Below are 17411 nucleotides of genomic sequence, written 5' to 3' on the forward strand. Positions count from 1 at the left end.
TAAATGTTAACTTACCATATGGTTTTGTCCCCTCATTTTGACTACTCATATACTTTATTTTATTTTTTTACTTAATAATTAAGAAAATAATTATTAGCAAATTTTTATATTTTTCTTAAATGTTTAAAAAATATTTGGAAAAAAGAAAATAAAAATTGTACTAGCAGTACACGCAGCCGACTAGCATTGTCCATTTTTGTATCTCTTTTCTATGAGAAATGATTTTTGCAATTGTGGAGTATGCAAGCGCTGTACAATCACTTTTAAAAAATTAAAATGAGTAAAATTAGACCCACATGAAAAAATAATAATTTTTTAATAGTAGATTCTACTCTGTTTCAAAACGAATATTATATGACACTTGTGCATTCCATAACTGTATATAACATTACTCTTGGATAATACTGGATATACATCAAATGTATGCTCCAAATATATTGCACGTACACCAGTATAAATAGATTTTTTTTTTCTTTTAAACATTTTTTTTAAAGAAAGACTTTTAAACATTTCTTAAAAATACTTAACCATTAAAAAAATTTAAAAGGAAAATAAAAATTCACTAATAGTCATCACTTCCTTAATCATTAATAATTTTTTTTTAAAAAAAATTAAAATACACAAATGGGCACATTTAAGAGTCATAGTATCATTTTCATTATATATTTCGCTCACCAGAATTTGGGTAATTATCTAGACACATCTGGATATAGAAAAATTCTAAATATAAACACACACACTACAATAAATATGGCTTTAAGTGACAGATTATAAATAGTGACGGTTTCCAAACTGTGACTAAAACGTATTTACTGTGACAGTTTGTGAGAACTGTCACTAAATGTTGGGCAAGAATTTTAAAACGTTCGGAAGTTTCACATAATACGTTCGCACGTCACAATAACGTTCGAATGTTATGTATATTGACGTGCGAATGTAAAAATTTTAGCGCGAACGTTCGAACGTTTTAACTAATTACGTGCGAACGTTAATATATTAGCGCCAATGTTCGAACGTTAAAGTGATAAGGTTTGAACGTTATATGTTAATTTGCATAAATTAACCATAATATATATTTTTTTAATAGTAAGGTTGAGTAACGTTATATTAAAAGAAAATTAAGAGTAGAAATTAAGCTACACAATACATACATTAAATATTTGTGTCCATTACATATGCCGAAAATAAAAAATAAAATATGATAAATTTTTACAAATCACTTTCAGAACTGTTGGTTCACAAAAGATCGAAACTCCTCAGTCAATGTCTTAACCTTATTGTTTAGCACATCTACATGATGTGCAAGATGTGCGACAGTCTGATCTATATGCGCAATCTGTCTATATGCGTCTTCATATCTGTTATCACTGCATCAACCCAAGTAGGTCGCACATCCCCAGCAGATGTAACTCCCGGCTGCTGACTAGTACTCGCCGACGAGCGAACAACATCGACCACAGACTCAGTCGGGGGAACAAGATCTGGTGTAGGACCAGACTGACACCGAGCTGAGCCTCTCCCCTGTCTAATGCTCCGGCGGTGTGTGGTCATGTTGATGGGGCTCATCTGGTTTATCATCATCTCCTCCGCCTGGAGTGGCACTCCCCGGGCTAGTAATAAGCGGCTGATGATGACTCCGTACGGGAGATTATCTGTGGTAACGATGTGGGCCTCGTAATGGATCCGCTCAAATATAATAAGGGGCAAGTCAATAAGCTCACCACGTGCCAAGCAAATCAGGAACTGTGCACGAGCTCGACTGAATGTGCTCTTATGTGCCACTGGGTCTACATTCGTTGCAACAAAAATGTGCAACATGCGAAAGAAAGGCAGCTGCTGATTCTGGTTGAAGGAGTTCGACCTATCGAGTTTCGTGCGGTCCGTGCCAGTGATGATGTAGAAATCCTGGTCCCGCTCATCATCACCAACCTCAGCAGCAATAGGATCGCCCTCGGGTCGATCTTCTTCATGACTGGGCATCAACTCAACAGGGCCCGAAGATGAAGCAGAAGCAGCTGGATTTGCCTCGAATATGCCCGGGGAAAATGCAGCTGCTGTGTCACCAGCCTGAGCAGCTGTCGACTCAGGTAGTATACGCAGAATATGGAGTAAGTCGGTGATAACATCCGCCGAGAACTGAAACTGTATACCGCTTACACTGAGAGTATGAGATAATGCATCGTTAGGCATGGTGGCCATCCCAATGTAAAACTCTCGAACCATTGAGGGGTAAATCTTTCCCCTCAATGTGCATATGGGGCCCCAGCATCTGGTGACGAAGACGTCTCTCAGTGTCTTCTGCTCCCAGCTGAGCTCATTAAACTCATTAATGAGGATTTCTCGTTCCCCCATAGCAGTTCATGCCCCCAGTCGAGCAATGTCTGGATTGCCTCAATCCCTCCCTTGCTTCCTTGTCATCATATACTGAGCCATATCCTGAAAATTAAAAAAAAATATAAGTTATAATATTTAAAAAAAATTATTAGAATCACACATACATACGTACTATGACATATGGATTATACAGAAAATTAAAATATCATCCTTATAAATTTACATAATTTTGGCAGTAAAATTTTTAAATAATTTCACTTTTTCAATATGTAAAATAATAATAATAAAAAGAAACAATATAAAAATATTTTAATAGGAAACGTTCGAACTGTTAATGAAAGTACGTTCGCAAGTTAAAATTAAAACTGTCACGTGCGAATTTACAAAGATGATATGTTAGGACGTTTTATCAAACGTATCATTCAAATGTTCGATAAAAACGTACGAATGAGTTCATTACGTCCGAATGTATGATATAAACGTTCGGACGTAATGAATTTGAACCGTCATACGTTCGGACGTTCTTACTAGCCGAAGAAGACCAACGGTTTACGTTCGAACGTTTTATCCAACGTTCTGTTAAAGCGTTGGATAAAAATGTTCGCACGTAAAAAAATACGTTTGCACGTTACAATTTAACGTGCGAACGTAAAGAATACTAAAGGTCACACATTCGGACGTTGTGTCGTGACATCCAAACGTTACGACACGGAATCGCTGAGTCGACTCAACCATTACCGAAAGCTGCGAAACGCATGTTTTGAAGCCACAAACAACCAAAATAAGCATCTACTAACAGTGGAGAATGTTTCTACGGTCCTATTTTATCAATTTACGGCGAATGGTGGCCGGAAATGCAACGAACAATAACTGGCCTACGGTGGGTTTCGAATTTTTGAAACCCACTAATTAAAATGGTACCAAATAGAAGAGGGAGAGGACACATTACCTTTTAGTGATGGTTGCGGTGGCGTATGACGACGGTTGCGGCGGCGTGTGGCGGAGAGGAAGAGAGAGTGAGAGTTTTAGTGCGAGAAATGGCCTGGAAACCGTCGGGCCTAGCTTTATATACAGTTAACGTTCGAACATTCATTAATTAACATTCAGACGTTTCATCTACATGCGAACATTATGTATTATACGTTCGGACTGAGAATCATACGTGCGAGCATATAACGTATACGTTCGGACGTTATATTAACATGCGAACGTATAACGTATACGTTTGGACGTTAATCGTTTGAATTATAACATTCAAATGTTTTTTACACTATAGTTATTACATAATAAATAGTAATATATTATATTATATATATTATATAATATATATTATATTATCTATATAATATATTATATTATTTATAATTTCTTTTCTTGGTTGGATAAGTTTTATAAATTCTAAGACAGAAGATGGTCAACCTATAGAAGATGCTGTTAATACTCTAATATTTATATTAACAAAACATTTTGTAGGTGATCCTTCCCAATTTAAAGAAAGAACTAGTGATTTATTAATCAATTTAAGATGTCCTAGATTATTTGATTTTAGATGGTATAAAGATGTCTTTCTAACTAAAGTTATGATCAGAGATGATTGCCAACAACCATACTGGAAGGAAAAGTTCATAATAGTAGTATATTATATCTATAAAATATTTACTATATAATATATTATAACTATAATATGGATAATATATTATATAATACTTATACTATATTATCTAATAACTATATTACTTTAATATAGTTATTAGATATACTATAATATGTACTATTATACTAGTATAATATACAATTTTTCCTATATAATATATTATAATATACTTGTTATAACTATAATATATAATATACTTATTATATTATAGTTATAATATAATATATATTTTATATTATTAGTTAATATAAAGTTATAATATATATATAGTATGTTCTTATATAATACTTATGTTATATATATTATAATTGGTACAAATTATATATTAATTAATATTGTATAATTTATAATTTAATATATAAATATATTATGAGGAATATACTAAATTCTAATATGTAAATAATAATATTTACGTTCGAACCTTCATCTGTAACGTTCGGACGTTATAATAAATTCAGAGGAAAATTTCCCGCTGAAACCAAATTTAAACAGTACGTTCTAACGTTTATCTTAACGTTCAAATGTTATAGTCGAATACGTAGGTTGGAGAATCATACGTGCGAACGTACTATATAATTGCTGGGCGGGATAATTATACGTTCGAACGTTATTGCGTGAACGTTTGCACAGAAAATTAAACGTTCGAACGTTCATTAATGAACGTCTGAACGTTAATTGCATAACAAACAGAATATAAAACTTTCACGCACGGGAAAGCAGATTCATTTCTGCTTTCCTTTGTGCGTGTTAGAGTGAGAGATAGAAAGAGTTTTAGAGAGAGGGAGCTGAGAAGTGGAAACAGACGAAGAGACAGAGAGAGTTTTAGAGAGAGGGAGAGAAGAAGTGGAGGGTTATAGTGAGAGAGAGTTTGCAAAGGTATAGTTTTAAGCATTAAGGTAAAAAAAATTTCTCATTTTTTGTTTGTAATTTACATGATAATTATCCATGTTTTTTTTATATATATTTAACTAACTAGTATTGGGTATTTTTTGAAGGATCATTTGTTGTGAATTGTTGAAAATTTGTGATTTTTGAAGAGGAATTTCTTTAAAGCACAAGGTATATATACTAAACTCTATTGTTACATTTTATTGTGGATTTAATTTGTGATATGGATTGTGTTGTTTGGATGAATTAAAATGAAAAATTATTGTTATTGAATATGTTTATTCTTAATGTGATAATTTTTTAGTATAGTGTATGTTTTTGAATAATAATTATTTGTAAATTTATGTGTCTATTTTAGTAATATGTTGTGATTAAAGAATATATATAACAATTTCGATAAAAATAAATAGTGTGATTATTTGTGTAAAAATAAAAATAAATAGTATATAATTTATAATAACGATAATTATAAATTATAATATTACGATTAAAACTATTATCTATATAATTAGTTAAATAACTAATATAATAAATTAGATATATTACTAAGTGTCAATTATAAGGCATAACTATATAGTATATATAAAAATTCGTATTACTAAAATTATAATATAAATAAGTATTTATATTATATATTAACAATTATTAATATATAATTATTATAAAATAATAATTCCTAAAAATCTAATAGCTCAATAATAATAAATATTTTATCTAATAATATATAGTATAGTGTTATTAGTATCAATCCCTAATAATAATTATCATGTAATGTATAGTATTAAAGAAGGATTAATAAGAAATAGATAAGTAATTATAATAATAATTACTTATTTAATAATAAAAATTATTATAATAATTATAATAATTTTGGCAATAATAGTAATAATTATATAATAACTGATAACAATTAAGTGTTATCAATATATAGTATAACTAGTAATTATAATCTAATTTACTATATATTATATTAAATACGAAATAAATAAGTAAAAATTATTATTTTATGCTATATAATAACAAATAAAATACAAGTGTTATCAGTAACTTATAATAGTAATTATAAGATATTTTATAGCAGTGTTATATATTATATAGCTGATAATAAGTATAATTTGTTATTAGGAATTATATAAGTCTACAAATAATTTCTAAGTGTTATCAATCATTAATAATATAAATATTATTAGTACATCGGGATAATTCAAACAATGTGCACTAATTTATTTGTAGACTTTTTTGTTAGATATTGTATAACATTGCATAAATAACCTTAGACACCTTTGGGAATTAATGTATATTTAGGTGTACATTAATTCCTGAATTGTCCAGTGTGGACAGTTTGAGATTATATTATCTGTATTGCACATAAAAGTTATTCCTACTTTGAATGTTTGGTATGAAATTTCGGTGTCTTCCTCATTTGTTCTTCAGGTATACTGTTCTTAGGGTCATAATCCCTATATGTGAACATGTATACTTAGAGAACTATGAGGAAGTGCTGCCGAAATTTTTACTAACGTTCAAAGTAGTAGAGTGACGGGACTTGTGCAATATGGAGAATATAATCTCGAATGGGATAAGACCAACTACCTTGAGAAAGAATACTGTTGGGAACATGATGTATCATGACATGCATGTGTATTTAACTCTTATACGTGTTACTAAAAAATTAGATGTTTTTTAGAAATGGATAAAAGTTGGATGCGTCTACGCGATAGACTTGGAAAAGATTACATACTCTATGCACGTGGAGTAAGGGCCTTCATTGATTTTGCAAAGGCCTCTGCTGATAGTCGTGGTTACATTAAGTGTCCATGTCGAGGTTGTAAAAATTTGTGTGCGATAGGATTGGATGAAGCTGAAAGTCATATATTTGTGAACGGTATGGATTTGGGGTATACTCAATGGGTACTGCATAGTGAGCCGTATGCAGAATCAGCGGATGACTTATTCAGTCAGCGGGATAATTTGTGTTACGTGGATGATGATTATGAGCGAGATGAGATGGAGGAGATGTTGAGTGACATTGGAGCTGTGATGTTTATGGATGAGGTTGACGACAATGGCTCAAGTGGGCGACGGAATGATTCAGATAATTTTCCAGAAATGTGGGAAGATGCAAAGCCCGAGCTTTATCCAGGCTGTACAAAACATTCTAAAATGTTGTTTATTGTGCGGTTACTTCACATAAAGTTATTGTGTGGAATGTCAACCAAAGCAATTAACATGGTATTAGACTTATTTAACGAAGTGCTTCCTGAAGGATCTGCATTGCCAAAGAACTTTTATGAAGCGAAACAGTTGAGAAAGAGATTAGGGTTTGAGTATAAGTCCATACATGTGTGCAAGAATGATTGTGTTTTATTTTGGAATGAGAACAAGGAGAAACAAGCATGTCCTGTATGCGGAGAGTCGAGGTGGAAGGATAAGAAAAGCGTGCCAGTTAAAGTATTGCGATATTTCCTATTGAAACCCCGGTTGCAAAGATTATACATATGTAAGAAAATAGCTCACGATATGAAGTAGCACAAAGAGAAAAGAGTTCAAAATGATGGATTTATGAGACACCCTGCTGACTCACTTGCGTGGCAATCTTTTGATAATCAGTATCCAGAGTTTGGGATAGAAGCAAGGAACGTGCACTTCGGACTCACAACTGATGGATTCAACCCTTTTGGAAATATGAGTACAAGTTATAGCACTTGGCCTGTAGTGTTGATTCCGTACAATCTTCCACCATGGAGGTACATGAAGGCGCCCAAATTTTTGTTAACTTTGCTTATCCCCGGCCCGAGATCACTTGGGAATGACATTGACATATATTTGCAGCCGTTGATTGAAGAGTTGAAAGAGTTATGGGAAGCAGGCGTTAGAACTTATGATGCATCCACATCAACAACTTTTCAGATGCATGCTGCGGTAATGTGGACGATAAATGACTTTCCGGCTGGAGTACTAAAGGAAAGTTAGTGTGTTCGATGTGTAATAAAGAAACTACTAGTGAGTGGTTAAAATATTCTCAAAAGTTGTGTTTCATGGGTCATCGACGTTATCTACCAACAAATCATGTATGGAGAACAGAATCCACTAAGTTTGATGGACGAGTAGAAGATAGAATTGTGCCAAATGAGTTGTCTGGGGAAGAGATCCTGGAACAATTGGTACATGTGACAGTGAACAATTTTGGCAAAGGTCGGGGAAAGAACAAGAGAAAACGAGGCGTAGCAGAATTGAATTGGACAAAGCGTAGTTTTTTTTTGAGTTGCCGTATTGGTCGTTCTGCATGTTGCGACATAGTTTGGATGTAATGCATATTGAGAAGAATATTTGTGATAATATACTGGGTACATTAATGAGCATCAATAAAAAGATGAAAGATACGATTAAGACAAGGAAAGATCTTGAGAGAATGGGAATTAAACATAATTTGCATTTACGAGTGGAAGGTGAGAGGGTAGTCATACCGCATGCATGTTTTACAATGACAAGGGAGGAGAGGATGAACTTCTACAAATGGTTGCAAGGTGTGAAGTTGCCAGATGGTTATGCTTCAAATATCAGTAGATGCGTAAGCCATGATGACTGGAAAATTGACGGATTGAATAGTAATGACTGTCACGTAATTTTGCAGAAGTTATTACCGGTGGGAATTCGTGGGAAGCTAACATCTGCTGTACGTGTTGCCATAACTGAACTGTGTATGTTTTTTAAGGATTTGTGTGCTCGGGTAGTGAATCGAGATATGCTGCAGAAATTGGAAGAAGACATTGCTACTATACTATGTAAATTTGAGCAAATCTTTCCACCGTCATTTTTTGATGTCATGGTCCATTTAGCAATACATTTACCCCGGGAGATCATGTTGGGTGGACCGGTACAGTTCCATTGGATGTATCAAGTTGAAAGATATTTAGGTCGACTGAAGCGCACTGTTGAGAATAAGGCCAGAGCTGAGGGTTCAATAGCAGAGGCCTATATACACGATGAATGGTTAACATTTTGCTCTTTATATCTTCGTGGTGTTGAGACACGATTTATTCATCAAGAACGAAATGCTGATCTTGCTGCTCTGCCTCCTCGCGAGCTATTAGTGTTTTCTCAGAATGTACGACCTTTGGGTGCACAAATGGGTTACAATTTACTTGATACAGAGTTGGGTAAAGTTCGGTGGTACGTGCTAAATAATTGTCAGGAAATTGATCACTATCTCAGGTATGTCGTTGTACAAGGTTTAAATAATTCTAAAGATAATGAGGTTAACTTTAACTATTTTTATGTAAAATAATATGATAAATTATACTATACAGTGAGCACATGGACAAACTTAAGATGGAAGGCATCGAGGATATAGTGGCAAGACACGAGTCAGAATTTTCTGGATGGTTTGAACAACGTGTATGAACTAAACTCTATAATATATGTTACATGATGAAAGTTTTAACTCTAGCTAATATTTAATAAATGACATTATTTAAAGTGTTAGATATTGGAACAACGTGCTCGTGATCCCGGATCAGTCTCTTTTGAATTGTATGCATTGGCCCGTGGTCCATCAAACATAGTACTTCGATACACTGCATGCACAGTTCGAGGTTATAGATTCCATACTTTGGACCGTGAATGTAATAGAAAAACTCAAAACTGTGGTGTCTTGGTCGAGGGGAGTAATGGAACAGATGATATTGATTATTATGGTATCATTTGTGATATTATCGGATTGAAATATTTGGGTGGGTCTATAACATATGTCTTTAAATGTGATTGGTGGGATCTAGGTGGTGGTCGGGATTCGATATATAGGGATAATCATTTTACGAGTGTCAATACTGCATCTAAATGGTACGAAGATGATCCATTCGTACTGGCTTGTCAAGCTACTGAAATCTATTACTTGATTGATCCAATGAAAAGTGCTGATGAAGATAGTGGAGAGATAACTTGGTGAGTTGTACAAAAATTTGTCCCTCGAAATATATATGAAGTAGGAACGAGTGTAGATTACGATAATAGTGGAGATGAAGATAACACTCCAAATGTAGAGGCCTACCAGGAAGATGGAGGAGGGGGTATTAACTTATTTGTTGACCTCGATGCACTCGAGTTGCTCCCTTATGTAGAAATGACGTTCCACTCATCCATCTCGACCCGTCTTCATTAAATTATCATTCAATTGAAGAAAGTAAGAAAAGTATAGAAGAAGAGTCAAAAGAAGAAGACGAACAAGAATCCGGGAGAGAAGTGGATAAGGATGACGAAGAAGAGCTTGATGATGACGACGAAGATGTTATACAGAGAAATTCTGAAACAAACATGGAAAATACATCCGAAGATGAAGACTAAAAGTACTAAAAAGTTTATTCATATACAATCATTATAGAATTTTATAATAAATATAAATTTATTCTAATAATATTTTTTTGTTATATATAATCATTTCCAAGTATGCCACCAAAAAGACAAAGGAGAAATGTGCCTCCTCCACCGAGTCCAAGTCCTGAACCCATTGAGGACTCCCCATCTGAGGAGTCCGTTCCCGAAGATGAAGTTAACATTACAGAGAACGATGCACAGTCAACACCTACTGGTAAGGAATGTTTACGTTAATACTATATATAATCAAGAGGTTTGTTTAAATAAATAATATATATAACCTTCAAAATTATACTATCATCTATTAGTTGATGCATCTGCTCGTTGTGGTCGTGGCTATATACGCGGCATCTCACTTGAGAAAAATCGAAGGCATGGTAAACTGAAAATCACAATTCCTGATAATTCTATTGGAGGAGAATGATAGTGCAGCAGCGCTTTCCTCCTATATTGACACAGTAGTTCGAACTTACGCTCCATTTTATGTGCGCTCCTGGAGAGATGTGCTGAATGAGATTAAGGAACACATTCGGAGTTGTGTGCTGGTGAGTTTACTTATTATATCATTTTTTTCACCTACATTAGTTTATCATATTTTTAAAGTAATTAATTTATAATTAGGATGAATTTGACCTCGACTTTGGTCGTAGCGAGAATTTGAGAACTGTGAATGAGTTAATGGCTACACTATTCCGACGTCACAAGGGACGATGTCACGACCATTTCAAGAAATTTGAGACGTTTGAAGAGGCTTCACAGTGCCCTTTCCAGCAGATGAAATTAGATGACTGGATAAAGTGTTGTGATCTTTTTGCCTCTCCAGAATATCAAGTATTCTAGATTTATTTTCTATAATTATTTACATTTATATTTGTTGTTTATATTATATGTATGTACATATATTACAATTAACGGTGGGAATTATTTTTGTAGCACTTAAGTTCTATAAATACAAATAATAGATCTGCTCTGACTATTCACCATCATGCTGGTTCAAGATCATTTCATCGTCTTGCTAAAAGAATGGTAATTAATAAACGCAATAATTCATATTTTTTCTTATTATTCTTTTATATAAGTACTAACACTGTCTTTTTCAAATTGCTAATGTCGTTTTCTTAGAAACGTGATGATCCTGAAAACTTTTCCCTCGTTCATGTCTATGCTGCTGCTCACACTAATAAGCATAGTGAGTGGATGGATCCTGCAGCTGCAATTAATTATGTAAGCGGTGTTCCTTTTGTTAAATAAATTATGTAACATGTGATTAAATTATTTTTTATTTGTATTTCTTTTAATATGTTACTTATTGTGTGTTTTGATCTTTCAAATTGCAGGAAAAAATGATGGAGACGCAATCAGCTTCTGAGGAATCCTCTCCTAGTGACTTGGACATTTTACACAGGTGTTTGGGCCCAACTCTAGTATGGCAAGAGGTTTGGGACGATCTTTCAAGCATTCTGGTTCATCTTCCTCAACCTCATCGACATCACAAATTAATAATCTTACCAAAGATTTAGAAGCTGCACGACGCGAGAATGAGTATATGAGGTCTAGACAGCAAGAGTTGGAGTCCCTCTTAGAGCAACAATCTCATTTAGAGACGCGTTTGCAGGACCAACAAAGAGACCAGGAGGAAAGAATCCGTAGTGAGGTCCAAGAGCAAGTACAGCAGGAGATGATGCTGCAAATGGAGCGTGTTATGTCATTGCAACAGAATCGTGCTGGGCGAGGAAAGAAAAAGAAATGAATTTTATTTTTGTAATACGTTTTTAACATCTAATTTGAAAACAGTTTCAAACAATGTTGGTTGTGAAATATGTACTGTAATATGAAACAATTGGTTTGTTTATTAAGTGGATGAGTTTAGCATTTCTGATATGTACGTTCGAATGTAAATAAAATACGTTTCAACAGTATTACACGTTTGAAAATACGTTCAAACGTAACCATACGAAATAGTAACAAAACGTTTGAACGTTTAAACCCAAGTTAAAAAAACGTTCGAATATCAAAAAAGTTTAACGCTCCAAACATCCGAACGTACACTTTATGTTCGAACTCTACTCTCTTAACATTCGAATTAACGTCTGAACGTTATGATACAAACGTTCAGACATTATTTCATTTTCGTTGGATTCGAGATTCGAACGTGACGTTCGCACGTATAAACGTTTGAATGTTTACATTATACATCCGAACTATAATCAACAAACGTTACCTTTTCTCGTTCAGATGTTAGCTCGTCCTTTTTACGTTCGAACGTAATATTTTACATTCGAATGTAATTTTCTGTGACAGATTCAACCGTCGTAGAAAATGATACGTTCGAACGTTATTTCAAACGGCACATCCCCAACCGTCACTAAAAATATTTTTAGTGACGCTTGTACAGTAAACTGTCACCAAATGTAATCCATGATGCACATTACGTGACAGTGGTGGTGACGGTCAGAAACCGTCACCAAATGTATTTCGTGACATTTTTCCCATTTCTTGTGACAGTTTCATCTGTCACTAAAACTTATTTTTGTTGTAGTGACACCCCACACATTATACTTATATATATATATATATATATATTTTATCAAATATTTGGTATATAGATAATGAATATAGTGCATGACAAAGCAAAAAATCTATTTTCGAGAGGGCAACCTATAATATTGTGGTAATATATTAATTCATGCATGCATGAACGACGTCAATTATGTCCTGCAGATAGAATGCACGTTTTATATATTTGAGGTAAATTCGGTCAAACGGAACCTTTTGTTATGGTTTGTGATCAATGTAGGATAAGGTCCTCGTGTAGCCGTGCCGTGCTATTCAGCTTCTTTAAGAATAACATGAGTGATGATATTGAAGAAATTCATAGGTTTAACTCATCTCAAAAAATTAGTTTAATAAGAGAAGGTTGTAATTATTTGTAAACTACGTATATCCAAGACCTTGTCCATAAGTAATATGAGATTTATTCCTTAATACATCCCGGCCCCCACGTGCAGGCAAGTATTTTTCTTAGTTCTTGTCACGGGATAAGTAGTGTAGGCTCCATTCGCCCTGTGGCACGGCACAATAGCTAGCTTTGATACATGAGAAAATTTATGGGCCTAACTCATTTCATTATAAAATCGATTCAAATAAAGAGGTTTGGTCCAAGCTTATAAATATGCTCAAGACCTTATTTACAGGTAAGTACATAATTATGATATGAGCTTTTTAGAAATAGGATTTTCTGTTAATTTTTCTTCCATCATCATTGAAAAAAGAAAAGAAAAAAAAAAGAAATTTTAAAAAACAAAACAAAACAAAACAGGTGGACCAATCACAAACTGTAACATACCAACCTGAATTTCCTAAAAAACTTAAACCAAAATTGTTTAAAATAGCTAGAAAAATAAATATTTCATCATTGTTATAAAAGAGTACTTTAAATTAAAAAAATTAAAATCCATCAGTGGTCATCAATGGTGGCTGGGAAACCATTGACTAGTGGTGCGGCTACCATGCAAGAGCGGCTGCATTCAACCACCCACGGTGGCCCTGGTTGATACGATCCAGTGGCCTCCACAGGCTATGCCACGCTGTGGATTTGTAAAAATAAAAGCCACTTTTCACTTGAGCTACGAGACTTCCTCAATGGGTAGCGATAGGACTGTTCATCTGGGTTCCAATCTGGATATACCCGGGTTTCAAATCTAGGCAGAAAATTGACCCAGGTTAGCTCGAGTCAGAACCCGGATGAACCCGGATTCCTAGTTCTGGGTTCAACCTACTTTTTTTTTTTTTTGGGTTCCGGGTCAGATCAAATCCGACCGGCATGAACAGTCTTAGGTAGCGGCCAATGTGGTACCAAAATATAACAGTGTCTCGTACGTGGAGATATCATCCTCTAATTACTTTTCTTAGCATATACAAAGTGCGGACCCAATCAAACAAATAGTCAAAAGTTGCCTCTTACGATCGAGGAACCCAGCACCCTACATTCCATAAAAAACATAGTCAAATAAACCACACGCTTCAAACTCCCCACATCTTTAAAAACCAAAGCTGCAGCCTCTTTCTTCCTCCTACATATGTGCAGTTCAAAGTTTCCATACCAGTAAAGTACGTTATCAAGTTCAGCCTACAATTACTTAAAGAGTCCCCAACGAACGTTAGATACGTCCTTATTATAGATGGCCATGAAGAGAATGAGATCAGAAGATGTAGGGAATAAAGACGGCTTAGACGACATGATGGCGAAGTGTCTGATGCTGCTGTCTCATGGCGTCGGCTTAGCAGACACAAAGCCCAAAACATGCCCAAGTCCGGTTCATGTCTTCGAATGCAAGACATGCAACCGTCAGTTTTCATCATTCCAAGCGCTGGGTGGCCACACAGCCAGCCACAAGAAGCCAAGATTGATGGGGGAAGAACACAAGGATCAGACCAAGTTGCAGAGTTCTGCAGGGCATGATAAACCCAAGATGCATGAGTGCTCGATATGTGGACAGACGTTCTCCATGGGGCAGGCTTTGGGTGGGCATATGAAGCGGCATAGAGCGAATGACGGGTTATCTTCCATTCTGAATCCTGTAGATCACGCCAAAGTGCCGGTGCTGATGGAGAGATCTAACAGTACGAGGGTTGTCTGCAGCTTGGACTTGAACTTGACACCCTTGGAGAATGATTTGAAGTTATTATTTGGGAAGATGGCTCCTAAAGTCGATCTTCGTTTGATGATTTGATATATATGCTCACTGATCATCACACATGTATTGATTTTTTTTTTTTTTTCCGTTCATATTTATTAATTTATTTTACATACAATGTCATTCAGTTCTTTCCATATTCTACCTGAACATCCGAATTACCTTTTTCCTCTTTTCTCTTCTTGTAAATGTGTTGTGTTAATTTTACGATCCTCTATGCTTCCTCTTCATTTGGTTCATGATCTTTAAAAAACCATGAAAAAACAAATAGATGTTAGGGAATTCAAAGAACTTTTCACGTCGACGATAGACAGTAGGTAAGCCAAACATTAACAAATTAATGGAAATATATTCAGTTTTAAACCAAAAGTGAGCCAAATCTTATCTCAACCTGGCGGCTGCGGTCAGACATGACTGGCCATTCACTTTGAAGGCGGTAGAATATCCAGAACATATATATGTAATTTCTAGATCGAGAGAGAGAGAGAGAGAGAGAGAGAGAGAGAGAGAGAGAGAGAGAGAGAGAGAGAGAGAGAGAGAGAGAGAGAGAGAGAGAGTAATAACAATTGGCGTACGTACTCTCCTTAATCACGGCTGCGCGCGCTGTAAACAGCCTGGGCTTTCCACAAGTTACGTGGAATATTCTTATACATTATGCTTCTGTACTTTCTAATAGAATTTCATTCATTAGAAAGATCTACTACTAGAATGGTCCCCTACCGCGTACCTGATATCTAGCATGAATCTGTTAAGATCCTTCTTGATTACTCCTTCTGGGCTGTTGTATGCAGGTGGGAAGAAACTGAATGAAGAATGAGCATGCAAATACAATGGAAAAGGAAAGGCAGACAACCTGTTTGATGAAAGGTTTCAGCCACAACGTTGCATTGATAAGGATCCTCTTCGAGGGAGAATCAACCTCCTTACAAGACTACAAAATTCTACTTTTTTGCCAAAATATTCTGATGTCCTTCTCTGCCATTTTTTTGGCTTACATATGAATGTAAAACCACTACTAACAGAACTAATGGAATTGAAACACGTGGAATGTAAAACAGGTTGGAATGTAAAATATAGGCTGGCCACTAACTGAAAAGAAATGCCCAGCTATGTAAAACAAAACGCACCGTTTGGGCATATCCCAAACGGTGCGTTCAGTGAACACACACACACTTCAACACACACACACACCACACGTCCAGCTTAATCTGGAATTAACCACACACACAACACGGCGTCGTTCAGCTTCCACTTAGGACAGATTTCACATCTTCACTTCAGAACACTTCAGACACTTCAGACTACTTTATTTTCTTCTCTTCTTCACTTGCTTTTTCTGTTTCTTCCACCGACGCCTCTGCTCATCCATTCTTTTGTACTCCCAGACGCCGGTCTCATGACAAAACTCCCCCCTTTACAGCACCTTGCCCACAAGGTGCGGGTAAAGTCCTTGGAGACGCCACAACACCTCCCAGGTGCTATCTTCCACAGTTAAGCCGACCCATTTGACAAGCACTTCGGTAACTGCTCTCTCTCCCATCTTCTTCATTCGCCTCTCTAATATTTTTTCTGGTTCGGGTCTTACTTCACCCGTGTGGTCTGTTGGTGGTAGGGATGGAAAAATGGGAACTTGAGAGCCGATCTTCCTTTTGAGAGAAGACACGTGAAATGTCGGATGGATCTTGGAGGACTCCGGGAGCTTCAATCGGTAAGCTACTGTTCCCACCTTAGCTTCAATTTGAAAAGGCCCATAAAATCTAGGGGCTAATTTGAGATTGTGTCGTAGTGCTAGGGACTTTTTTCTGTACGGTTGTAATTTCAAATATACCCAATCACCTACATCAAACTGCCTTTCTGTTCTTTTCCTGTCTGCATAGTGTTTCATACGGTTTTGAGCTTCACTGAGATTACTTTTTAGCAATTGTATCACACTATCCCTATCTTTGAGCATTTGATCAGCTGTGGCATTTTTGCTTGTTCCGGAGATATAGGACAGTAGGGTTGGGGGAGGATGGCCATAAACTGCTTCAAATGGGGTCATTTTTGTGGCTGTGTGATAGGTGGTATTATACCACCACTCTGCCATAGGTAACCATAGTGACCATGCCTTAGGCTTTGCCCCTGCGTAATAGTGCAAGTAACATTCCAACCCTTTATTGAGGGCCTCGGTTTGACCATCAGTTTGGGGATGATAGGCCGAGCTGAAGTCTAGAGAAGTTCCTTGAGACTGGAATAAGGCTTGCCAGAACGAGCTTAGAAAAATGGGATCCCTATCTAATACTATGGACTTAGGAAATCCATGCAGCTTGAAAATATTCCTCATAAACTCCTCAGCTACCCCTTGGGCTGTGTAAGGATGGGCCAAGGCCATAAAGTGACCATACTTTGAAAATCTGTCCACCACTACAAATATCACACTGAATCCCTTAGAACTTGGCAAGCCATCGATGAAATCAAGGGAGATG

General features: G+C 35.6%; 1 protein-coding gene across 1 annotated transcript; it reads left to right on the plus strand.

Annotated features, from left to right (window-relative positions):
• Positions 1-14384: 14384 nt before the first annotated feature.
• LOC122278890 (zinc finger protein ZAT11-like) lies at positions 14385-15031 on the plus strand. Its single transcript, XM_043089098.1, has one exon. It carries the CDS (start codon positions 14431-14433, stop codon positions 14980-14982), a length of 552 nt encoding a protein of 183 aa, XP_042945032.1. The 5' UTR covers positions 14385-14430; the 3' UTR covers positions 14983-15031.
• Positions 15032-17411: the final 2380 nt, after the last annotated feature.

This window comes from Carya illinoinensis, chromosome 10, assembly GCF_018687715.1.
Source record: "Carya illinoinensis cultivar Pawnee chromosome 10, C.illinoinensisPawnee_v1, whole genome shotgun sequence".
Classification (NCBI taxonomy): domain Eukaryota; kingdom Viridiplantae; phylum Streptophyta; class Magnoliopsida; order Fagales; family Juglandaceae; genus Carya; species Carya illinoinensis.